Here is a 17,082-nt window from a genome sequence, read left to right as displayed (position 1 = left end):
TTGCAGCAGCAGCATCTGGAGTGTTGGAGGGACATTTGAACCCCAAAGGCTAAATATTCGAATGAAAGCACACTAAGAGGAAACCATAATGTCCAGAACTTGTTATATAATTTGAACATTTGTATTTAAAATAGAAAGACTTTTTACAGGCACATGTACAAGTCTGTGATTGTGAATAGGATAGATGTACCACAGTAGGGAGGAAGATTACAAGTTTGAAGAGTAGATCTTTTTTTAAACGTTAATTTAAAAAATAGGAACATCCTCATTATTGAATTGTGGAGCAAAATAATCATACAAATATGATTACAAATGGCTATGATGGTAAATCTTTAGTATATTGATTTAGAGAACAAGAGTGCAAGAAAACTGGTGAGCAAGTCAAACAGAGAAATGGACATAGACACTTGAATAGTGTTAAATAACAACCAGATCAAAATCGATTCAAATTGAACACGAGGGTGGTGATGAAGGAGTGTGTGAGCTCGTCTGTTTCTGTTGTGGTTTGGAGAATATAAAACTGTCTTATGTGACTTCACAGGGCGCCATCATCTCAAGCCTGCTGGCCAACAGCAGCTATGTGGTACAGGTGGTGGCTGTTTGCACCAATGGACTCAGAGGACGATGGAGCGACCAGATCATCGTGGACATGCCTTTAGAAGACCCCGGTACATGCACACGCACACACACACACACACACACACGCACACGCACACACACACACACACACACCGCATGTGTATAAACTGTTTCATTCACCACAATAGTATTTAATTTTTTTTGTTCCTCTCTGTAGAAACTGATTCGGACCCTGACACTGTCACTAAAGATGTGGGAGTCAACAAGGAGGTAGGACAATCTGTGTGTGTGTGTGTGTGTGTGTGTGTGGGTGTGTATTTTTGTGGTTTCACCTGACACCACTCAGCATGTTGGCATTCATTTAGCGAAATTATTTTGTTTGCCCCGTATTCAATCCTGTCAGTGAGTCTAATTACTATGCAAATGATTGTAATTATGTCAGCGGAGGCTTGTTGTTACGTGCTCAGAGAGCTGTACCAGAGTTCGCTCCCTCACTCTGCATTAATGAAGATGACTTTATAATTCGCCAGCAGCGCCACCACAAGATGAATATTTATATTCACTAATTTAAGGAAGAAGTAGTGAAAGTATCCTTTACTTTTCTTCTCCCATAATCACATACAATTAAAAATAAAAGTAGGGAAAAAGGATTTAAAAAGAGAATTAAAAGAAGTCACTGAATCTGCCAGCCTCATCTCCTCAGGCAGGTCGCTCCAAAACCGGGGGGACCCTCACCTTTAAACCACTGTCACCTTTAAACCTAAGTCTTGACTTTGGAAGAAGCACATTACATGACCACTTGTGTACTCTGGGCACGAGTGTGTAAACAGATTGCTGAAACAACAGCTTGTCTCCTACACATGTAAACAGTCGTGTCATTGTAAAACCGCACAACAGCTGTTAGCAAAGACAACAGGGTCAGCCACACTCGTAATTGATTATTCATGTTGGGTTCTACACTGGTATCCGATGCTAATGCCGGTTGTTTTCTTGTGGAAGTGGATGAAACGAGCCTGACGAATCAGCGAAAGGCTACGTTTAGACAGAAAAGACCCAATCAGCAACTGACATCTCCGTTTCTGCCCAAGCAGACAAAAACACCGCCCTGGAGTTTTCAAACTAACTCCAAACTCCAAAATTCCAGAGTAGTGTGTACGCCAGGCGTATCTGTACCAGAGTATGCATTTCATAAATTAAAACCTAGAGTGTGGATGTTTCCTAAGGCTCCGAGTTGGCTCATATGGGGTCAACATTTCTTCTATGTAGTTTGAGCTTAAAGGTTGGTCAGTAACCCTAACCCATGCTCTCTACAAAACATGGATCCAAACAGCTTGTGCTTCTCACAGCCGTGCTCTCTTCCTCCTGGTAGGTCTCATCTAAAGCCAAGTGGGGGAAACCTGAGAACCAAAACCAGGTGGATTTGCCCCTAGAGGACCACAGCCCTGTGGAGGAGGTCCCAGCGGAGCAGACCAGAGTTTACCAGAACCATCCCACACGCCTCCAGGACCAGCCGACAGACCAAACCCAAGCAAACCAGAACGTCGCGGTGCAGGTCAACCCACGCCCAACCCCCAAGACTCCCTCTGATTCTGTGGTTCTGCAGAAAACTCGACTGAACCAGAGTGCGAAAAAGAAACCGGATCAAAACAGGTCTACACCGGATGATATGGATCAGAACTGGATCGACGAGGACACCATGACTCCAACACAGCGGACTTTCACTAATGCAGGTTTTGACGGCAACGGTGCAATCTGGATAACCGAGGCAACGGAGCAGCCTGGCTTCCTGTTTCCAGTTGCTCGGATAACGACGCTGCCGACGATCCACCGACAAATCACAGAAGAGGCTTCACTGTCAGTTGTCCCAAATCAGGTACTCCCTTTGGATCTTCTTGGTGAAAAAATGATGGGAATTTTCTCCTTTAAAAGCTAATCAGCCTTAAAGGAGACACATTAGGCTTCTTCAGATTCTTTTCTAAAGTGCATTATATTGGTTTTTATGCCATTAGCCGGAGGCATTAGGTTTTCGGGTGGTCTGTCCCATTCTTGTGAACATGTTATCTCATTTCTTCAAATTCAATACAAATGTTCAGTTGTACTCAAGAAAAAACTCCACAGAAAACACTTCTGCTGTAGCTCCTGAAACACCTTATTAGTCATCTGGACGATACCTTTTTTATTTGCATAATGCGACTTATTGGCTCGTCTGGCACGGCCGCCCCTTAATCACAACAGAGGGCCAATCAGAGCAGACTGGGCTTTATCAGGAGGTGGGCCTTAACGAGACATAAGCTAAAAAGTGTTTCAGACAGTGGCTGACAAGAGGAGCTGCAGGAATGGACAGTATGAGGGAAGTTTTCTGAACATTAGAGCATGTAAACCTTTTCAAGTAATAACACAAGTTGAAGCTATGAACCTGAATATGAGTATAATGTATAAAGTATGTAGAATAATTTAATTTATACAGCAACAAACAATTATGACACAAGATATAATGCAGTGTTCCTTGTTGTAAATTCCAAATGTCAGATCAGTTTGTTTAAATGAAACCTTCACAGATTTTTACTGTGGTCTTGTACATTTATTCATCCAGGGAACCGGTTTAAAGCCAGTGTTTATGTTTTCGACTTTGTGTTCCACTTGCAGTCAAAGGATCAGGCTCCACCAGAACAAGCTGGCGAAAGTGAGCTCCCTTCTCCGCAGTCGGACCTCTACACCCCTCCTGTGGAGGAAATCCAAGTCACAGATGTCTTCTATGAAGACACAGTCAACAACTTTCCCCTGGAAAGCTCCGCCTCCGCTGCAACAGAGTCCTCTGCTGCTGCTGCGGTGCCAGGTCAGACTTTACAAGAAGAGATTTATTCTGTTTTTTTTGTCAGTCTAGTTTACACAAAAACATCTTGGATTGGTGCTGCTGCTGCAGCAGCTCTTGGTCCAGTGCCGGGGGGGAATTTAAACTCATAAATGTTTAAATAGGGACCAGCTGAAGGTTTTGTTCTGCTGGATGCTGCGGAGTCCTACGAGGAGAGTCAGTAGTCGTTCTACTCAATATTTACAGCAGCACCGATAGTCACAATTCAATAGATTGTAACAATAATTAACATAATACATTTTATTTGTTTAGTGCTTTTAACAATGATCAGACACTTTTTTCAGACAAGGATTACAAATAAAACAGTGATCAGATAAAATGCACATCATGATCAGACATTGAAATATAAGATACACATAAGAATCAAACATTAAAGGTGTTTTATATACTATATAGTGTTTTAAAGGAGGACAGTTCAGTGCAGTTTCTGATTTGTCTGGGAAAGGGGTTCCAGAGGGAGGGGGCATTTGGGGTTCAGTGTCTTGCTCAGGGACACCTAAGTACTCGGACTGGAGGAGCCAGGAATCGAACTTTACCAAAATGTGAACACTGAATTCACATGAATCCTGTGATGTGATATACCATGACATCCCTTCACCTGTCATCCCATATTAAGGTACATCACGGCATGTCCAATCATCAGAGATATGAGGTCGTACAACCTCGGTCACCCATCATGTTGTGACATCAAAGCCACGGCTCATTATGGCACATCACATCAGGCCCAGTAGATTCATGCACCTAAAGGCCACATCCAGTCATAACAGGAGGAATCTGATCATGTTAGGCCACATCATCATGTGGCACAACACGCGTCACATCATATCACGTTCCCTTTCTCCCACAGGTATTAAAGTGGACGGAGTCTCCCCAGTGTTCTCCGCTGAGGACAGCGACGCTCCCGTGAACAAACCACTCCTGGAAACCGTCACTTCTGCCTCCTCTTCCTCCCCGTCCTCCCCCTGGATCACGGCAAGGACGGCGACCGGCAGCAACACCCTCGCCGACTCAGTCTACAAATCACTCACCACCTCCTCTCTGCTCAGGGTGCTGATGCATACGACCCAGCCCATGTTCAACGGTAGGGTACAACACCTGAGAGCGCCATCTCTCGAAACATATCTCGAATACCTCAGTCATGTCCCCTTTAATACTAGATATCAGTCCCTGAGACATGGATTCCAGATTCTTTCCTGTCTCTAAATGTTAAAGAAAGTGGAATAGAAATTCTTAGATCCGCCCCCTGATTCGGATCAGCACCAAAATGGAATGGGTTCTTCCCTGACCCATACTGATCATATCCTTCCAACATAGTCCTCCGTTGAGTAGTTTTTGTGTAATGCTGCTAAATAATAGAAAAACAAGGTCCCGAATGAAAGCACATTTAAATTCACCAGATCCAGATATTTATTTGGATCTGCACCACATTGCACACTCTCATGAGTACAAGTCCCTTAAAAGCACCTGTTTTTTTTGCATCAAGATCCATGAATTACTCTTGAGAAATTGCTCAGGATTGTCTCACAATGTTAAAGAAAGTGGTATAAAAAAAGAATGTGTAATGCCACCTTCCACTTCTTATGTAAAGCGTCAACATGAGGGATTCACTGAAATGAAAATGTTGTAAAAACATGTTTTCTGGTGGTGGGTAGAGAGTTGCACTTAACTGCAGTGGACAATTGTCTTTCCCTCTAACAACCTGCTGTTGAACTAATCACTGCTGTGCTCTGTGATCATGGTGGCATATTGTAGAGAGGCATGATGCTGATAATGGCAGTGGTGATGGCTGATGATTGTGATGATGATGATGATGGTCCTAAAGAGAATGTGGCTGATGTTGATGATGATTACAGCGATAATCCACATCTTCCTCTCTCTCTGAGCTCGTTCAGAATTCAACTCTTCTTCAAATCCTTCAGTTTCCACATGAGGAGATGTTTTTCTTGGTTTAGTTTAATCGACTTGAATCCACTCAAGCTTGATGATCAGTGTCTATTTCTTGGACTTGTCTCTCTTCATTCTGGGTCTGAATTATTTTTCTGTGGCTGAAGGGCGCACTCTGGTGGCTGCTTTCTTCCTCTGTCTCTAAAGAATGAAGGGCTCATTTGATCAAATCATCCTCAACAAGCTGATTTATCTCATCCTCTGATTCAGAATCCCAATGAATATTAAGTTGACCAGATACTCTTCCTCTGACTCTACCTCTGTCTTTCATGTCCACCATATCTGGGAATCGACTTCTTACCTTTCTCCTTTGTCTTCCCTGGCCTGAATAAGACTTTGAATCAAGACATTTCAATGCATTGGTGTCCTTGAAAAGTTTTTCCTTTCAGACTTTGACTTTTCTTGCAGCGAACACACCAACGTCCAGGTCTGAGGACTCAACCGTTGACCACTCCTCAATCTTTCCTAACACTTCTAGTGGAGCAATCGTCCACACTGCAAACCCTGTGATCTCTCTCCTGGAGGAAGCGCTCTCTTCCAAAGACGACTTAATCAGATCAACACCTCCACCACTCGACCCCTTCAATGAAGACGCCATCAGTTTCCGTCCTTCTCCTGCCCTCCCTGAAGACAATACAAGCGGTGAAGATAAGTCCTCTGAGGAGCACGATATTCTCCGTCTAGAAATGGATTCAGAGGACGCTCAGATTTCTACCACTTTGAGTTCACAAGATCTCTCAAGCGCTGCGTACTTTTCTCTTCAGCCTGATTTTGATTTGAGTGCCCTCGACTTATCAAACACAAACGCCATTGAAGGAAGTACCCCAAAAACGTCCCCTTTTGTGAGTGACGTGAAGATTCAAGATGGTCTAAATACCCTGCCACACCCCAGCAATGAGGAGGAAGCCAGGACAGCTCAATATAAAGACAACTTTTCTTTCTATGATTCGAAACGTTTTGATTTGTCGGACAGGCCAGCAGAGGGCAGTGGATCAGGCTCTGGCTTTGATGGCAACAGACTCAAACAGGACTCTGATGAAGTCGCTACAATCAGCACGGACCTGTCTACTCTTCCAAGCTCAACCATTACCACAAAGGTGGATCATATCGGGGAAAAGGGTAGATCAACTTCACCAAAGACAGACGCAGCTCGAGAAATAACCGAGAATGGAGATGAGGTGGAAGAAAAGATGGGAGGAGAAGAAATAAGTGAGACTGGAGTGAGGGAAGTAGATGGAGACCCAGAGGAGAGAGTCAGGCAGCTCAATCGCACAGCAGGCTGTGACACGCTGAAGGAAACTGAAGGTGAACCTGCTGCAGGAAAGACGACGTACACCAAGAGCGGGAGCGGGGCTGAAGCTGAGTCCAGTTTTAGCTGGTCTGAGGATGTCAGTGGTTCTGGAGATGGTGGTGGAGACGGTGAAGGAAAGAAAGAGGACAATAAAGAGGATAAGGCTGTAGCTGAAAAGGAAGGTGACGGTATAGATGCAGGAAAAGAAGCTGCGTTTGAAAGAAGGGATGATCTGCAGCTGCCTGTCATAGGAAATACGGCTAAAGTGGAGTTCCCACTGTTTGACAGCAGTGAGGAAATGAACAATGGTGGTAGTGATGGACCTGATGAAGAGGATCAAAACATGACTTTTTACAGGTCTTTCAATGGGGGCAACTTAACTCCTGAGAACATCTGGGAGGGAGACGGTGATGGTAAAATAACCGTTGGTATCGAGAGTGAAGGAGGTGGTATAGTGGACAGTGATGCAGGTGTCATTGGTGAGAGTTTGCAGCAGTTCTCGGGTGTGGACGAGTTGTTTGATGCTGCAGGGAGCTCAGTGTTGGGGCCTCTGATCAGAGTGACCGACGCCAGCGAGGCCATGGACGAGCCAAAGGAAGGTAAATGTTATACAGTGTGCAGCTTTTTCCTCACCACTGCCCCTCTGTGATGTAATGAGGCATTGCACTTGTTTAAACTAATGTTTATTAAATTTACATTTACAACTCAAAGGAAGGCTAATGTTGTTCAATGTCAATGTCATGACAATAATTGAGGGGACGATTGAGAAAAGACTGTTCTCACAATTACCAACAACATTGGCTATTTTTCCTTTCTTATCCTTTTTCTACCCTCTGGTAAACACACTTTAACTATTATTTTGAAAGGGCTACACATGATCCCTGTTTCTCCTGCTCCTCTCACTGACTCTCCCACACTCTACCCTTCTTCTCCCCCTGTCCCTCACCCACCACACCCCCCATCTTTCTCGTCTCTGTCTCTCATCAGAGGGCAGCAACAGCAGCCATGAGTCTCGGGTGGGGCTGGTCGGAGGTGTGGAGAGGGAGAAGAGGACAGTCGTTCCTCTCGCTGTCGTCTCCACTCTCACCATCATCTGTCTGATGGTCCTGGTGGGCATACTCATCTACTGGAGGTACACACACACACACACACACACACACAAGGTCAATATCTGTCTGCATTCATTGTACCTGTGTAGTTGAGTTAAATTCTGATCTGTTTACGTCACAGAAACTGTTTCCAGGCAGCGAACTTCTACCCAGACGACAGCGCCTCACCTAAAGTCATATCCGCTCCGTCTACCCCCCTGCTGCTGGCTACAGGTAACACACACGCTCACATTATTCAATGATCATTGCAATATCCAATATGGCTTTATGTGGTGTATTGCAGACGGTCATGAGCCGCTGACGGTGAAGCAGTTTGTGAAGCATGTCATGGAGCTCCACACCAACAACACCTTCTTCAAGGAGTTTGAGGTATGTCAACTGTATAGTACTGCACAGTATTTGGGTTCAGTGGAATGTCTGTGGACGAGGGAAAGCAAGATAAACTAAATATTTATAAAATGATCCTCCATTTAGAGACAGTAGATGGGTGCTCTTTTGGGAGACTGTTTTTGAAGAGGACAACCTATCAGGAGATAACATCTCATTTGCCATAGTCCCTTAATGCTCCTCCATATGTCTATTAACATCACGCTCTACAGGAGTATCATTTAGCCCAGTGTTGATGTGTAACTTCCATGTGCAATATATTAGGCAACAGTCAACATGTTATGAGGCGTGCTTGGTACGAATCATGGCAATGCTGATTGGTCCTCATTATAGTCTCTAAATTCAAATAGACAAAAATCATTCACAACTTCAAATTTGAGTGGCAGGTTTGCACAAATCTGTACCATGGACCGTAAACAAAGATGGACGACGTGTCTGATCCCCCAAACTGAAGCCACAGCATCTCGTTCACCACGTGGTGGCTGGCTGCAGTATAGGTCATAAATCCCATCTCCCCCTTGTTAGCGGAGGGGGCGTGGACCAGACTCAAACAACACCTCAAATCATTTTTTCTCAAAGATGTGTATCTGCGTGACCAAGATTTCTACTGTGCAGACTCTGGCTCCAAATGTGTAAAATGGCAGCGATGTATCCAGGATACTTTGGCTTCATTTCTAGATGTAGTGGGAGGAAGTGGAGACGTGTCGTCCATCCTCATATACAGTTTATGATCTGTACAGATGAATAAATATCTGTCACATGTTTTCAGCCTTTTAAAACTTCCATCTCTTTTGTGTTTTAAATGTGAAACAAGTTTTTTATCAATGTGTTATGTGTAGAATTGGAATCTGAATCTGTTGATAGAGAACAGTGTGTGGGTTAATTTCTACCAACAGGTGCATCTGCATGGCATTAGTCACCTGTGTCTCCGAGCATGACCCTCTTGAGAAACACACACACACACACACACAGAGATAGGATCAATTAATGTAATATACTACTGTGTAATTGCCAGTGTGTTGTATGTGTTTCCCCCATTTCGTTACAGTGTTTTTACCTTTTCTACAATCCTACATTTACATGGAGATTGATTTGTTTTACAAAACAAAAGTCTAAATTGAAGGAGCGTGTGGTCAGATCGCAAATTTGATTTAAGTCTTTTATATATTTGGACCAAATGATGCTTTAATAGTAGAATCAAAGTCTTACAGATCAGGTGGGAGCATCAGTGTTTCCCACCGGGCACAGCCTCTCTGTGTGTATCAGAACCCCATATTCCTGGACCTGCACTGACTCCTTGTCTGTCTGTCTGTCTGTCTGTCATCTTGTCCCCTTTCCCGCTCTCCTTTCACCACCTCCACCACCATCGTCGTGCTTTCTGCATCCTCACCACCCTCCATTAGATTGTCAAAGAATCCTACGAGGTAAGACGCCGGCAGTATCACCCCTCCTCACCTGCGGAGGTGCTGTTTCCTTTTTGTTGGAAGACTCGAGCTTTGTTTGAAATCAAATCTCCAGCATCTGATCCTCTGTTGACCCTCTGCATCTTTTCAGACGTGATATTAAATGTAAACTCTGTGTTGTCGGGCAAAAATGGAGGTGGAGCTGCTGATCTCTTCATCTCTGGCTCTTAGTCTACGTTGGAAGCTGATTCACAGGCATATGTTGTCAGTCATGGAGCCTTTAAAGCAACACTATGCACTGACTTGGAATAGAGAGAATTCTGCCTGTTCTTGTGCTTAATCAGCATATTGTATTGTTAGTTTTGTTTAGTTTCCTCTGAGTGATTAAACCAAGTCCTGTATGTGTTGTACTGTATGTTGTGTTGTTGTGTTTCAGGAGGTACAAGCCTGCACAGTGGACATGGGCATCACCACCGACAGCTCCAACCACCCCGACAACAAAAGCAAGAACCGATACATCAACATTCTGGCCTGTACGTCACTGGGCTCTGTGGTCGGTGCTCAGCATTTATCATGTTATCATGCAAACTGACGATAAAGTTGATTTGTGTTTGTCCTCTCGCAGATGACCACAGCAGAGTGAAGCTGTCCAACAGTTTGGACAAAGACGGGAAATGCGGGGACTACATCAACGCTAACTTTGTTGATGTAGGTGCACTTTTCTTTAATGTTCCTCTACTTTTACTGAATGTATTCACACTGTCCAGTTCTTGCAGTAAACAGTGGTTTTTTCCTCTGCAGGGTTACGAGCGAACGAGAGCGTACGTGGCAGCGCAGGGGCCCCTCAGAGCGGGCAGGGAAGACTTCTGGAGGATGATCTGGCAGCAGAATATCGGAGTGATTGTCATGATCACCAACCTCAAGGAGAAAGGACGGGTACGAGGTCGCCACTGACACAAACACCGGTCTGACCCCAACAGCAGCTTACACACAGATCATCGGATCTAATACACACACATCATCTGATCTTTAGAGTTGTTTCATCCGTCCGTCCCATTCCTGTGAGCCCGATATCTCAATTTCTTCAAAATGTGGTATAAACATTCACTTGGACTCAAAGGTGAATGAAGGTCGAATGTCAAAGCTCAAGATCACAGATGATTTGATTCAATTTGGATGGTCAAAGGTCACATGGCCTCACAAACCATATTTAACATATATCTGACAAAACTAGACAAGCTGATCCCCTTTCCTCAATTTAAATCAAGCGTAGGACGACAGCATTCGTTGGGGATATTTTCTCATTTCTGGATCGGGGGTGGAAGTGGAAATGTGACGTCCATCTTTATACACAGTTTATGAGCATTGTTTGATTGCTGCCACCCTAGGTGTGACATGTGTACCAACAGACTCACAAGTCTCCACTGGTCACGTGCTCATGTTTTATCGTCACTGTCCTTCTACAGACAAAATGTGACCAGTATTGGCCGGACGAGAACCAGGAGGAGTACGGTCCGTACCAGGTGACCTTGAAAAGCAGCAAGACCCTGGCGTACTACACACTGCGGACCTTCACCGTCAGGGATACCGCAAATAAGGTGCAGCACCACACAAACACCATCTCACGACAGGAGCTGCAGTGTTCATCCACAGATAATTTGAGATTCAGGTTGAAAACTTGACACATAACAACCCCACCTCTGGTCCTCCAGGCGTCCCAGAGAGTCGAACACACAGTCATGCACTACCACTACACCCAGTGGCCAGACATGGGCGTCCCAGAATACACTCTGCCTGTCCTGTCCTTCATCAGAGCATCGTCCCGGGCCCGCACGCAAGAGATGGGCCCTGTTCTGGTGCACTGCAGGTAGGGACAGGTTCTTCTTCTGCCCGTGCCATGTGGTGACTATACTCAGTGTGTTGACATGTAATGTGTGCACATCACAGTGCCGGTGTAGGAAGAACAGGAACCTACATTGTGATAGACGGCATGCTGCAGCAGATCCAGGATCAGGGGACAGTGAACGTTCTTGGTTTCCTGAAGCATGTGCGGACTCAGAGGAACTTCCTGGTTCAGACAGAGGTAAGTGAACCAACACACACACACACACACACACACACACTGTTCTGAGTGTCTATTCAGTCAGTCCTCATCGAGAACATGTGTCTCTGTCCTTTAGGAGCAGTATGTATTTATCCATGATGCCCTGGTGGAGGCCATCTTGAGCCGGGACACCTCAGTGACGTCAGACCTCCTCCACACCTACGTGTCTGACCTCCTGACCCCTGGGCTGTCAGGCAGGACGCGCATGGACAAACAGTTCAAAGTAGAGCAAATTGTTTTTTTCCCTACCCCACACTGTAACGTAAACTTGTCCTGTACATTTCAGGAATTTAGCCAACACTTGGGTTTTCAATCATTTGTATTCTTGTGTAACTGTGCACAGTGAACGTGACGAGTGTTTTCTTTGTGTTCCAGTTGATCAGTCAGCGTCAGGCGAAGCACGCAGACTACAGCACTGCCCTGAAAGATGGCAACGCTGAGAAGAACAGAGCCAGAGCTCTGATGCCTGGTAAGCAGAGCTGGATGATTAACTGTCCCAAACATAGAGGATCTTTAGAGTAACTTTTAGAATTTGTGAATATGCACCAGCACAATATCACCTGACATGTTGAGAGCCTCGAGGTGGGTCACACACATTACCAAATGAATTTGTGTTTTATCAGTTTGTAACGAATACTGTTCACCAGACTGTGTTTAGGGTTCTTTAGAGTTCGTATATTTGAAACGTTTCCTGGCTGAATGTTGGATATAAACGCTGTTTTTTTTAATGACTTCTAAGTATTTTTAACTGACCTATGTTCAGCATTACTCCTGAACTTTCTTGACCTGATTCTGACCATTTAACCTGCGACTGTCAGCCAGTTGCTAACTTCTCACAGGAGTTGTATAGTGTTACTTTAAGTCAGTGGTGGACTGAGGTGTAAGATCACATGATGACACTTATTGTGACTTAGTGTAGTAAACGTGAACAAGAGGATCATAAACAACGCCGGGTTTCACATTTTCAGATGTTTAATAGAAAACTCTTACATGTTTGTGTTTTTGTACAGTGGAGAGATCAAGAGTGTGTCTGACTGCCTCCGAAACAAACACCACCGGCTTCATCAACGCCTCCTACGTCATGGTAACAAAACTGGCCTCTGTGCATTCATCACAATCTGATTTAAAGAGTTGTTGCTGTTTTTTTATTCATTTTGCACATCAGTAAAAGTGAAGCTGCTCACGTTCCCACAGGGACATCACCACAGTAAAGAGTTCATAGTGAGCCAGACTCCTCTGAGCAGCACGGTGGCGGATTTCTGGAGAATGATCTGGGAACACAACACACACACTGTTGTTCGCCTGCCGGACGCACACTGTCAGGTACAACACACACACACTGATGTTTAGTTTAAATTTAAAAAACATTGTCAGCCTACGTCGGTGACTGTAAACAAACACACATCCTGCTGTTTTCTTGTTTATGTCAGAGTCAAGAGGGGGGGGGCTGTGTCTACTGGCCCGGCAAAGACCAACCAATGAGCTTTGAGGGTTTCATTGTTTCGCAATCGGGGGAGGAGCATGTCTCTCTGTCCAATGATGAGAGACTTTTGATGCAAGATTTCATGTTGGAGTCTACACAGGTAACACACACACACAAACACACACACACACACACACACACACACACACACACTGACAGCATATTGTACATGTACATGTTGAGACAGTTATTAAGACACTGGACTGTCTCGCTCTAACACATCTTGAATCCTTCTTCTCGGTTTCTCTCTGCATCCATTCAGAACAATTATGTGCTCGAGGTGCGACAGTACAGCGCCCCCTGCTGGCCGAACCCAGACAGTCCCATCAGGAACAGTTTTGATCTGGTCAACGCGGTCAGGGAGCACAGCCGACACACTGACAGGCCCACCGTCATACATGATCCGTGAGTACACCGGGACGGGATCGCTCAGTCATTTGACACCAGGACCACCACGGTTTGCTGTATTTTATTTTGATTGTGTGTGTGTGTTTGTGTGTGTGTGCGTGTGTGTGTGTGTGTGTGTGTGTGCGTGTGTGTGTGTGTGTGTGTGTGCGTGTGCGTGTGCGTGCAGGTTGGGAGGTGCTACATCAGGGCTGTTCTGTGCTCTCAGCACCCTGTCCAGTCAGCTGGAGGAGGAGGGAGCTGTAGACGTCTACCAGGTGGCACGGATGACCAATCTCATGAGGCCTGGGGTATTCAATGATGTAGTAAGTACAAATGTACAACACACACATATACACACCATATTTATGAACTTTAAAATAATAAAAACCTGATAATGAAGTTATTTTACAGCCATATTTACTTGCTTTTGGGGTTTGGGGGAAATCCCTCATCTTGGTAAGAAGTAGCTGTTGATGTGTATTTTGATATAAGTATGTGGCAGGTGCAGTCTCAGAAGGTGTGTGCATGTGTGTGTGTGTGTGTGTGTCCCCCCCACAGGAGCAGTACCAGTATCTGTACCATGCGGTGCTGAGTCTGGTGAGCAGCCAAGAGGACCAGAGAGCCCTGCAGAGTCCAGAGACCAACGGATCTGTACCACTGGGACAGACCAACATCGCAGAGAGCCTGGAGTCACTCATGTAGACACACACACACACACATACACACACACACACAGAAACACACACACACACAGAAACGCACACTCCAGTGATGTGGTGACCGAGGTTTGGCTTGTGATGAGAGAACGAACATTGTGGTTCATAGCTGGGTCCATGCTGATGCCTGACTGCACAGTATGTTCTGTAACCAGAGATCATTATTAAATAATAAAACCTAACGATCCAGTTTAATCCAGTAAAGCCTTAAGTCATCTAAAACACTGCAAACTGTGGAACAAAATCATAGCAGTACCAGGATCTCCATGTGGTGACTTCATTTAGTCTCTGAGCTCAGTCAACACGTCAGGCAGGTGGAGACAGATCATCATTACAGGTGACTTGTCTTTACATAGGACGCTGTCAGACCCCGTTCACACCTGGTTCTAACATCTGGTTCTAACATCTGTCCTGATGTGTCTCCTGTGACAAACAAACACAACTGTAACTTGTGCTGTTTTTACCCCATGTGAGTTTTCAGATGTGTCTGATAACAGCTTTGTGAGAGCGAGTGAGCGAGTGAGTGAACGAGTGAGTGAACGAATGAATTCATGCAGCTGCGAAAAAAAATGTGACCAAAAAGAGTATAAACCATGATGTGTTGATCAGTGTTGATATTGGGTTGTTGGCTACAAACAAATCAACATGTGATCATTGAGAAGAATAAATGTGATATAAAATACATTTGATTGATTGTGAAACTGTGGGGGGGGGGGTCCGGGGATGTCAGCTGGGGGGTCCTTCACATGTGGCCCAGGGTGCAATTAGGCTCACATGCGTGCCAGACCCCCTCTGGATGTGGTTTCAGGGATCGGATGTGGACTTATTGAGGACGCATGTTAATACCAGGTCTGAACGGGGTCTCCGTGTTAGAAGGCTACATTACAGAATTTACCAGAGACACATTACTGGTGTTAACCGTGGTATCGTCGTAGCAGCAACCTTTACACAGGGGTTTATAAGTTAACTAATGGCATTACATATGGTTAATAGATCCTGTTCTTATGTTTTTATAGATCAGTACATAAACAGTGTTCGGATTATCGCAGGCTGTGAAACCTCCACCTGATTGGAGCATTACAAACTTCTACATAAAAAAAAAAAAAGGGCTGCAGATTAAAAGTTGATGATCTAAGCACATGTATTATTAAAAATGTGATGGTTTATGAAACAAAGTGGAACAATCCCATGTTGAAAAGTGTGGAACCAAAAAAGCTTCACTGCCTTTCCAGCGGAAAACTGTGACTGTTCAGTGTGAAGCTTCGTGCAGCAGAGGTTCAGTGCTTTCTGAGAAACGGCCAAAAGTCTGTTAAAAACAAGTGAATATAGAGTAAATACATATTTTTGAAAAAGTGAAAACGAAATTCTAATTTCATTATTTCGTTGTATATTATTGTTTTTTTAATCACAGTAAAGATCCGTCTTTAAAATACTTCCCTCTATTTTAATCTTTCTTTAAATTGTATTTTTTATTTGTAGTTCTATTGTTTCTCCTCCGTTGTTATTTTTTAAGCTTTTGCTTTCGTCTTTCCTTTAAAATGAATACTAATAAAAGTACAAATCAGTATAAAGAACCATGTGATTGATGATAATATTTCCTGCAAAATATTTGATTCCCTGCACAATAATTGGCAGAATTTCTAGAAACGTTTTAATAACCAAAACCTTGAAGGCCTCACTCGTGACAGTGAAATGACCGCCGGTGTTTACTGCTGTTGAATTCTCCTGCTTCTGTCTCGTTGCCACTGCCACATGGTCTCTGGTGCCTTTTTGTAACTCATGCTATTGTACTTAAAAACCTGTTTTGATACAACTGTGGGAATAATATGCCAAAATAATAAGACTGATGTGTGGTCTGTATCTATTTTCTTAAAGGGGATGAGTGTCTCAGTGTTGTAAAGGTCGGAGGGGAGGTGTTGAAGTGATATTCCATCAAACTCGGTGTGTAGCTGTGGTCGGTTTAAATCGAAATCAATCTGGATTCTGGTGTTTTGATGGTGAGCAGAAAACATCACGACCTCTCAGATGAGTCTTGTTGCGGAATAATCAATGGGTGGAATCCGCCAGAGGAAAATCACGACATCGTTTATCTTCTGTTGCTGCAAACAACTCAGATTTCAGACAATGAGCTGAGGGGGTGGGAAACTGAAATGCTGTGACTCCCTCTGCGTCCCTGTGCCACTTTTTATGACTGTTTCCATTTCTTGAGTAAAGCCCAAATGTGTCCGTAGCGTCCGACTGAATCAATCGACCTCTGAGTCGCTCTCACGCCTCGCTGCAGCTTCAGTCTGCGCCCGCTTTGCGTCCCTCATCGTCTCGGGATGCAAAATCGCACAGACACAGCTGCGGTGAAGCCTGAGAGGGACTCGAAGCAGATCCCACTGTTTGTGTGTAAATATCCCTGAACACATTGAAAGGCCAAATTACCGTATGTTTATATTGTACCTCTATATATTTTCTATTTTACTATAAAAGGTGATTTTCTAGCCATTTACACACACATATATATATATATATATATATATATATATATATAAAAAAATAACTGTGTGGATTCTATTTGATAATTTTAGCCTGGAAATATTGATCATGTTTATAGTTTTAATGGAATGTTGTCTCTTTTTATTCTCTTTATGATTACGTAGCAGCTTAATGTCTATACCTTTATCTCCAGATATATACTGGTGCAGTTTGTATATAGCAACAGGCTGAAGCAGCACAATTAAAGATTTGTTTCAAACTGTGTTTGTTTTAAACTCTGTTTTTTCTGGTAGGGGAAAAAAGTATTTTTTAAAAATGGTCTTAAA

General features: G+C 44.1%; 1 protein-coding gene across 3 annotated transcripts in view; it reads left to right on the top strand.

Annotated features, from left to right (window-relative positions):
* Positions 1 to 17,019, top strand: part of ptprz1b (protein tyrosine phosphatase receptor type Z1b) — a 64,956-nt gene extending 47,937 nt beyond the window's left edge. Inside the window, exons 10-33 of one of the 3 annotated variants that reach the window (XM_034577826.1) lie at positions 542 to 668; positions 797 to 849; positions 1,949 to 2,452; positions 3,226 to 3,415; positions 4,299 to 4,532; positions 7,674 to 7,818; positions 7,917 to 8,008; positions 8,079 to 8,164; positions 9,586 to 9,606; positions 10,022 to 10,118; positions 10,211 to 10,293; positions 10,387 to 10,521; positions 11,052 to 11,183; positions 11,298 to 11,452; positions 11,533 to 11,668; positions 11,766 to 11,912; positions 12,065 to 12,158; positions 12,700 to 12,773; positions 12,884 to 13,012; positions 13,120 to 13,272; positions 13,435 to 13,577; positions 13,747 to 13,882; positions 14,118 to 14,261; positions 14,300 to 17,019. In XM_034577826.1, the coding sequence (XP_034433717.1) occupies positions 542 to 668; positions 797 to 849; positions 1,949 to 2,452; positions 3,226 to 3,415; positions 4,299 to 4,532; positions 7,674 to 7,818; positions 7,917 to 8,008; positions 8,079 to 8,164; positions 9,586 to 9,606; positions 10,022 to 10,118; positions 10,211 to 10,293; positions 10,387 to 10,521; positions 11,052 to 11,183; positions 11,298 to 11,452; positions 11,533 to 11,668; positions 11,766 to 11,912; positions 12,065 to 12,158; positions 12,700 to 12,773; positions 12,884 to 13,012; positions 13,120 to 13,272; positions 13,435 to 13,577; positions 13,747 to 13,882; positions 14,118 to 14,261 (3,210 nt within the window). In that variant the 3' untranslated portion in view covers positions 14,300 to 17,019. Of the gene's footprint in view, positions 1 to 541; positions 669 to 796; positions 850 to 1,948; positions 2,453 to 3,225; positions 3,416 to 4,298; positions 4,533 to 7,673; positions 7,819 to 7,916; positions 8,009 to 8,078; positions 8,165 to 9,585; positions 9,607 to 10,021; positions 10,119 to 10,210; positions 10,294 to 10,386; positions 10,522 to 11,051; positions 11,184 to 11,297; positions 11,453 to 11,532; positions 11,669 to 11,765; positions 11,913 to 12,064; positions 12,159 to 12,699; positions 12,774 to 12,883; positions 13,013 to 13,119; positions 13,273 to 13,434; positions 13,578 to 13,746; positions 13,883 to 14,117 lie in introns of all 3 variants that reach the window. The other 2 variants (XM_034577825.1, XM_034577827.1) reach the window with 2 other exon arrangements.
* The last annotated feature ends 63 nt before the right edge of the window (positions 17,020 to 17,082 follow it).

This window comes from Hippoglossus hippoglossus, chromosome 23 (assembly GCF_009819705.1).
Source record: "Hippoglossus hippoglossus isolate fHipHip1 chromosome 23, fHipHip1.pri, whole genome shotgun sequence".
Taxonomy (NCBI): domain Eukaryota; kingdom Metazoa; phylum Chordata; class Actinopteri; order Pleuronectiformes; family Pleuronectidae; genus Hippoglossus; species Hippoglossus hippoglossus.
This window is presented reverse-complemented; position numbering and strand designations above follow the sequence as displayed.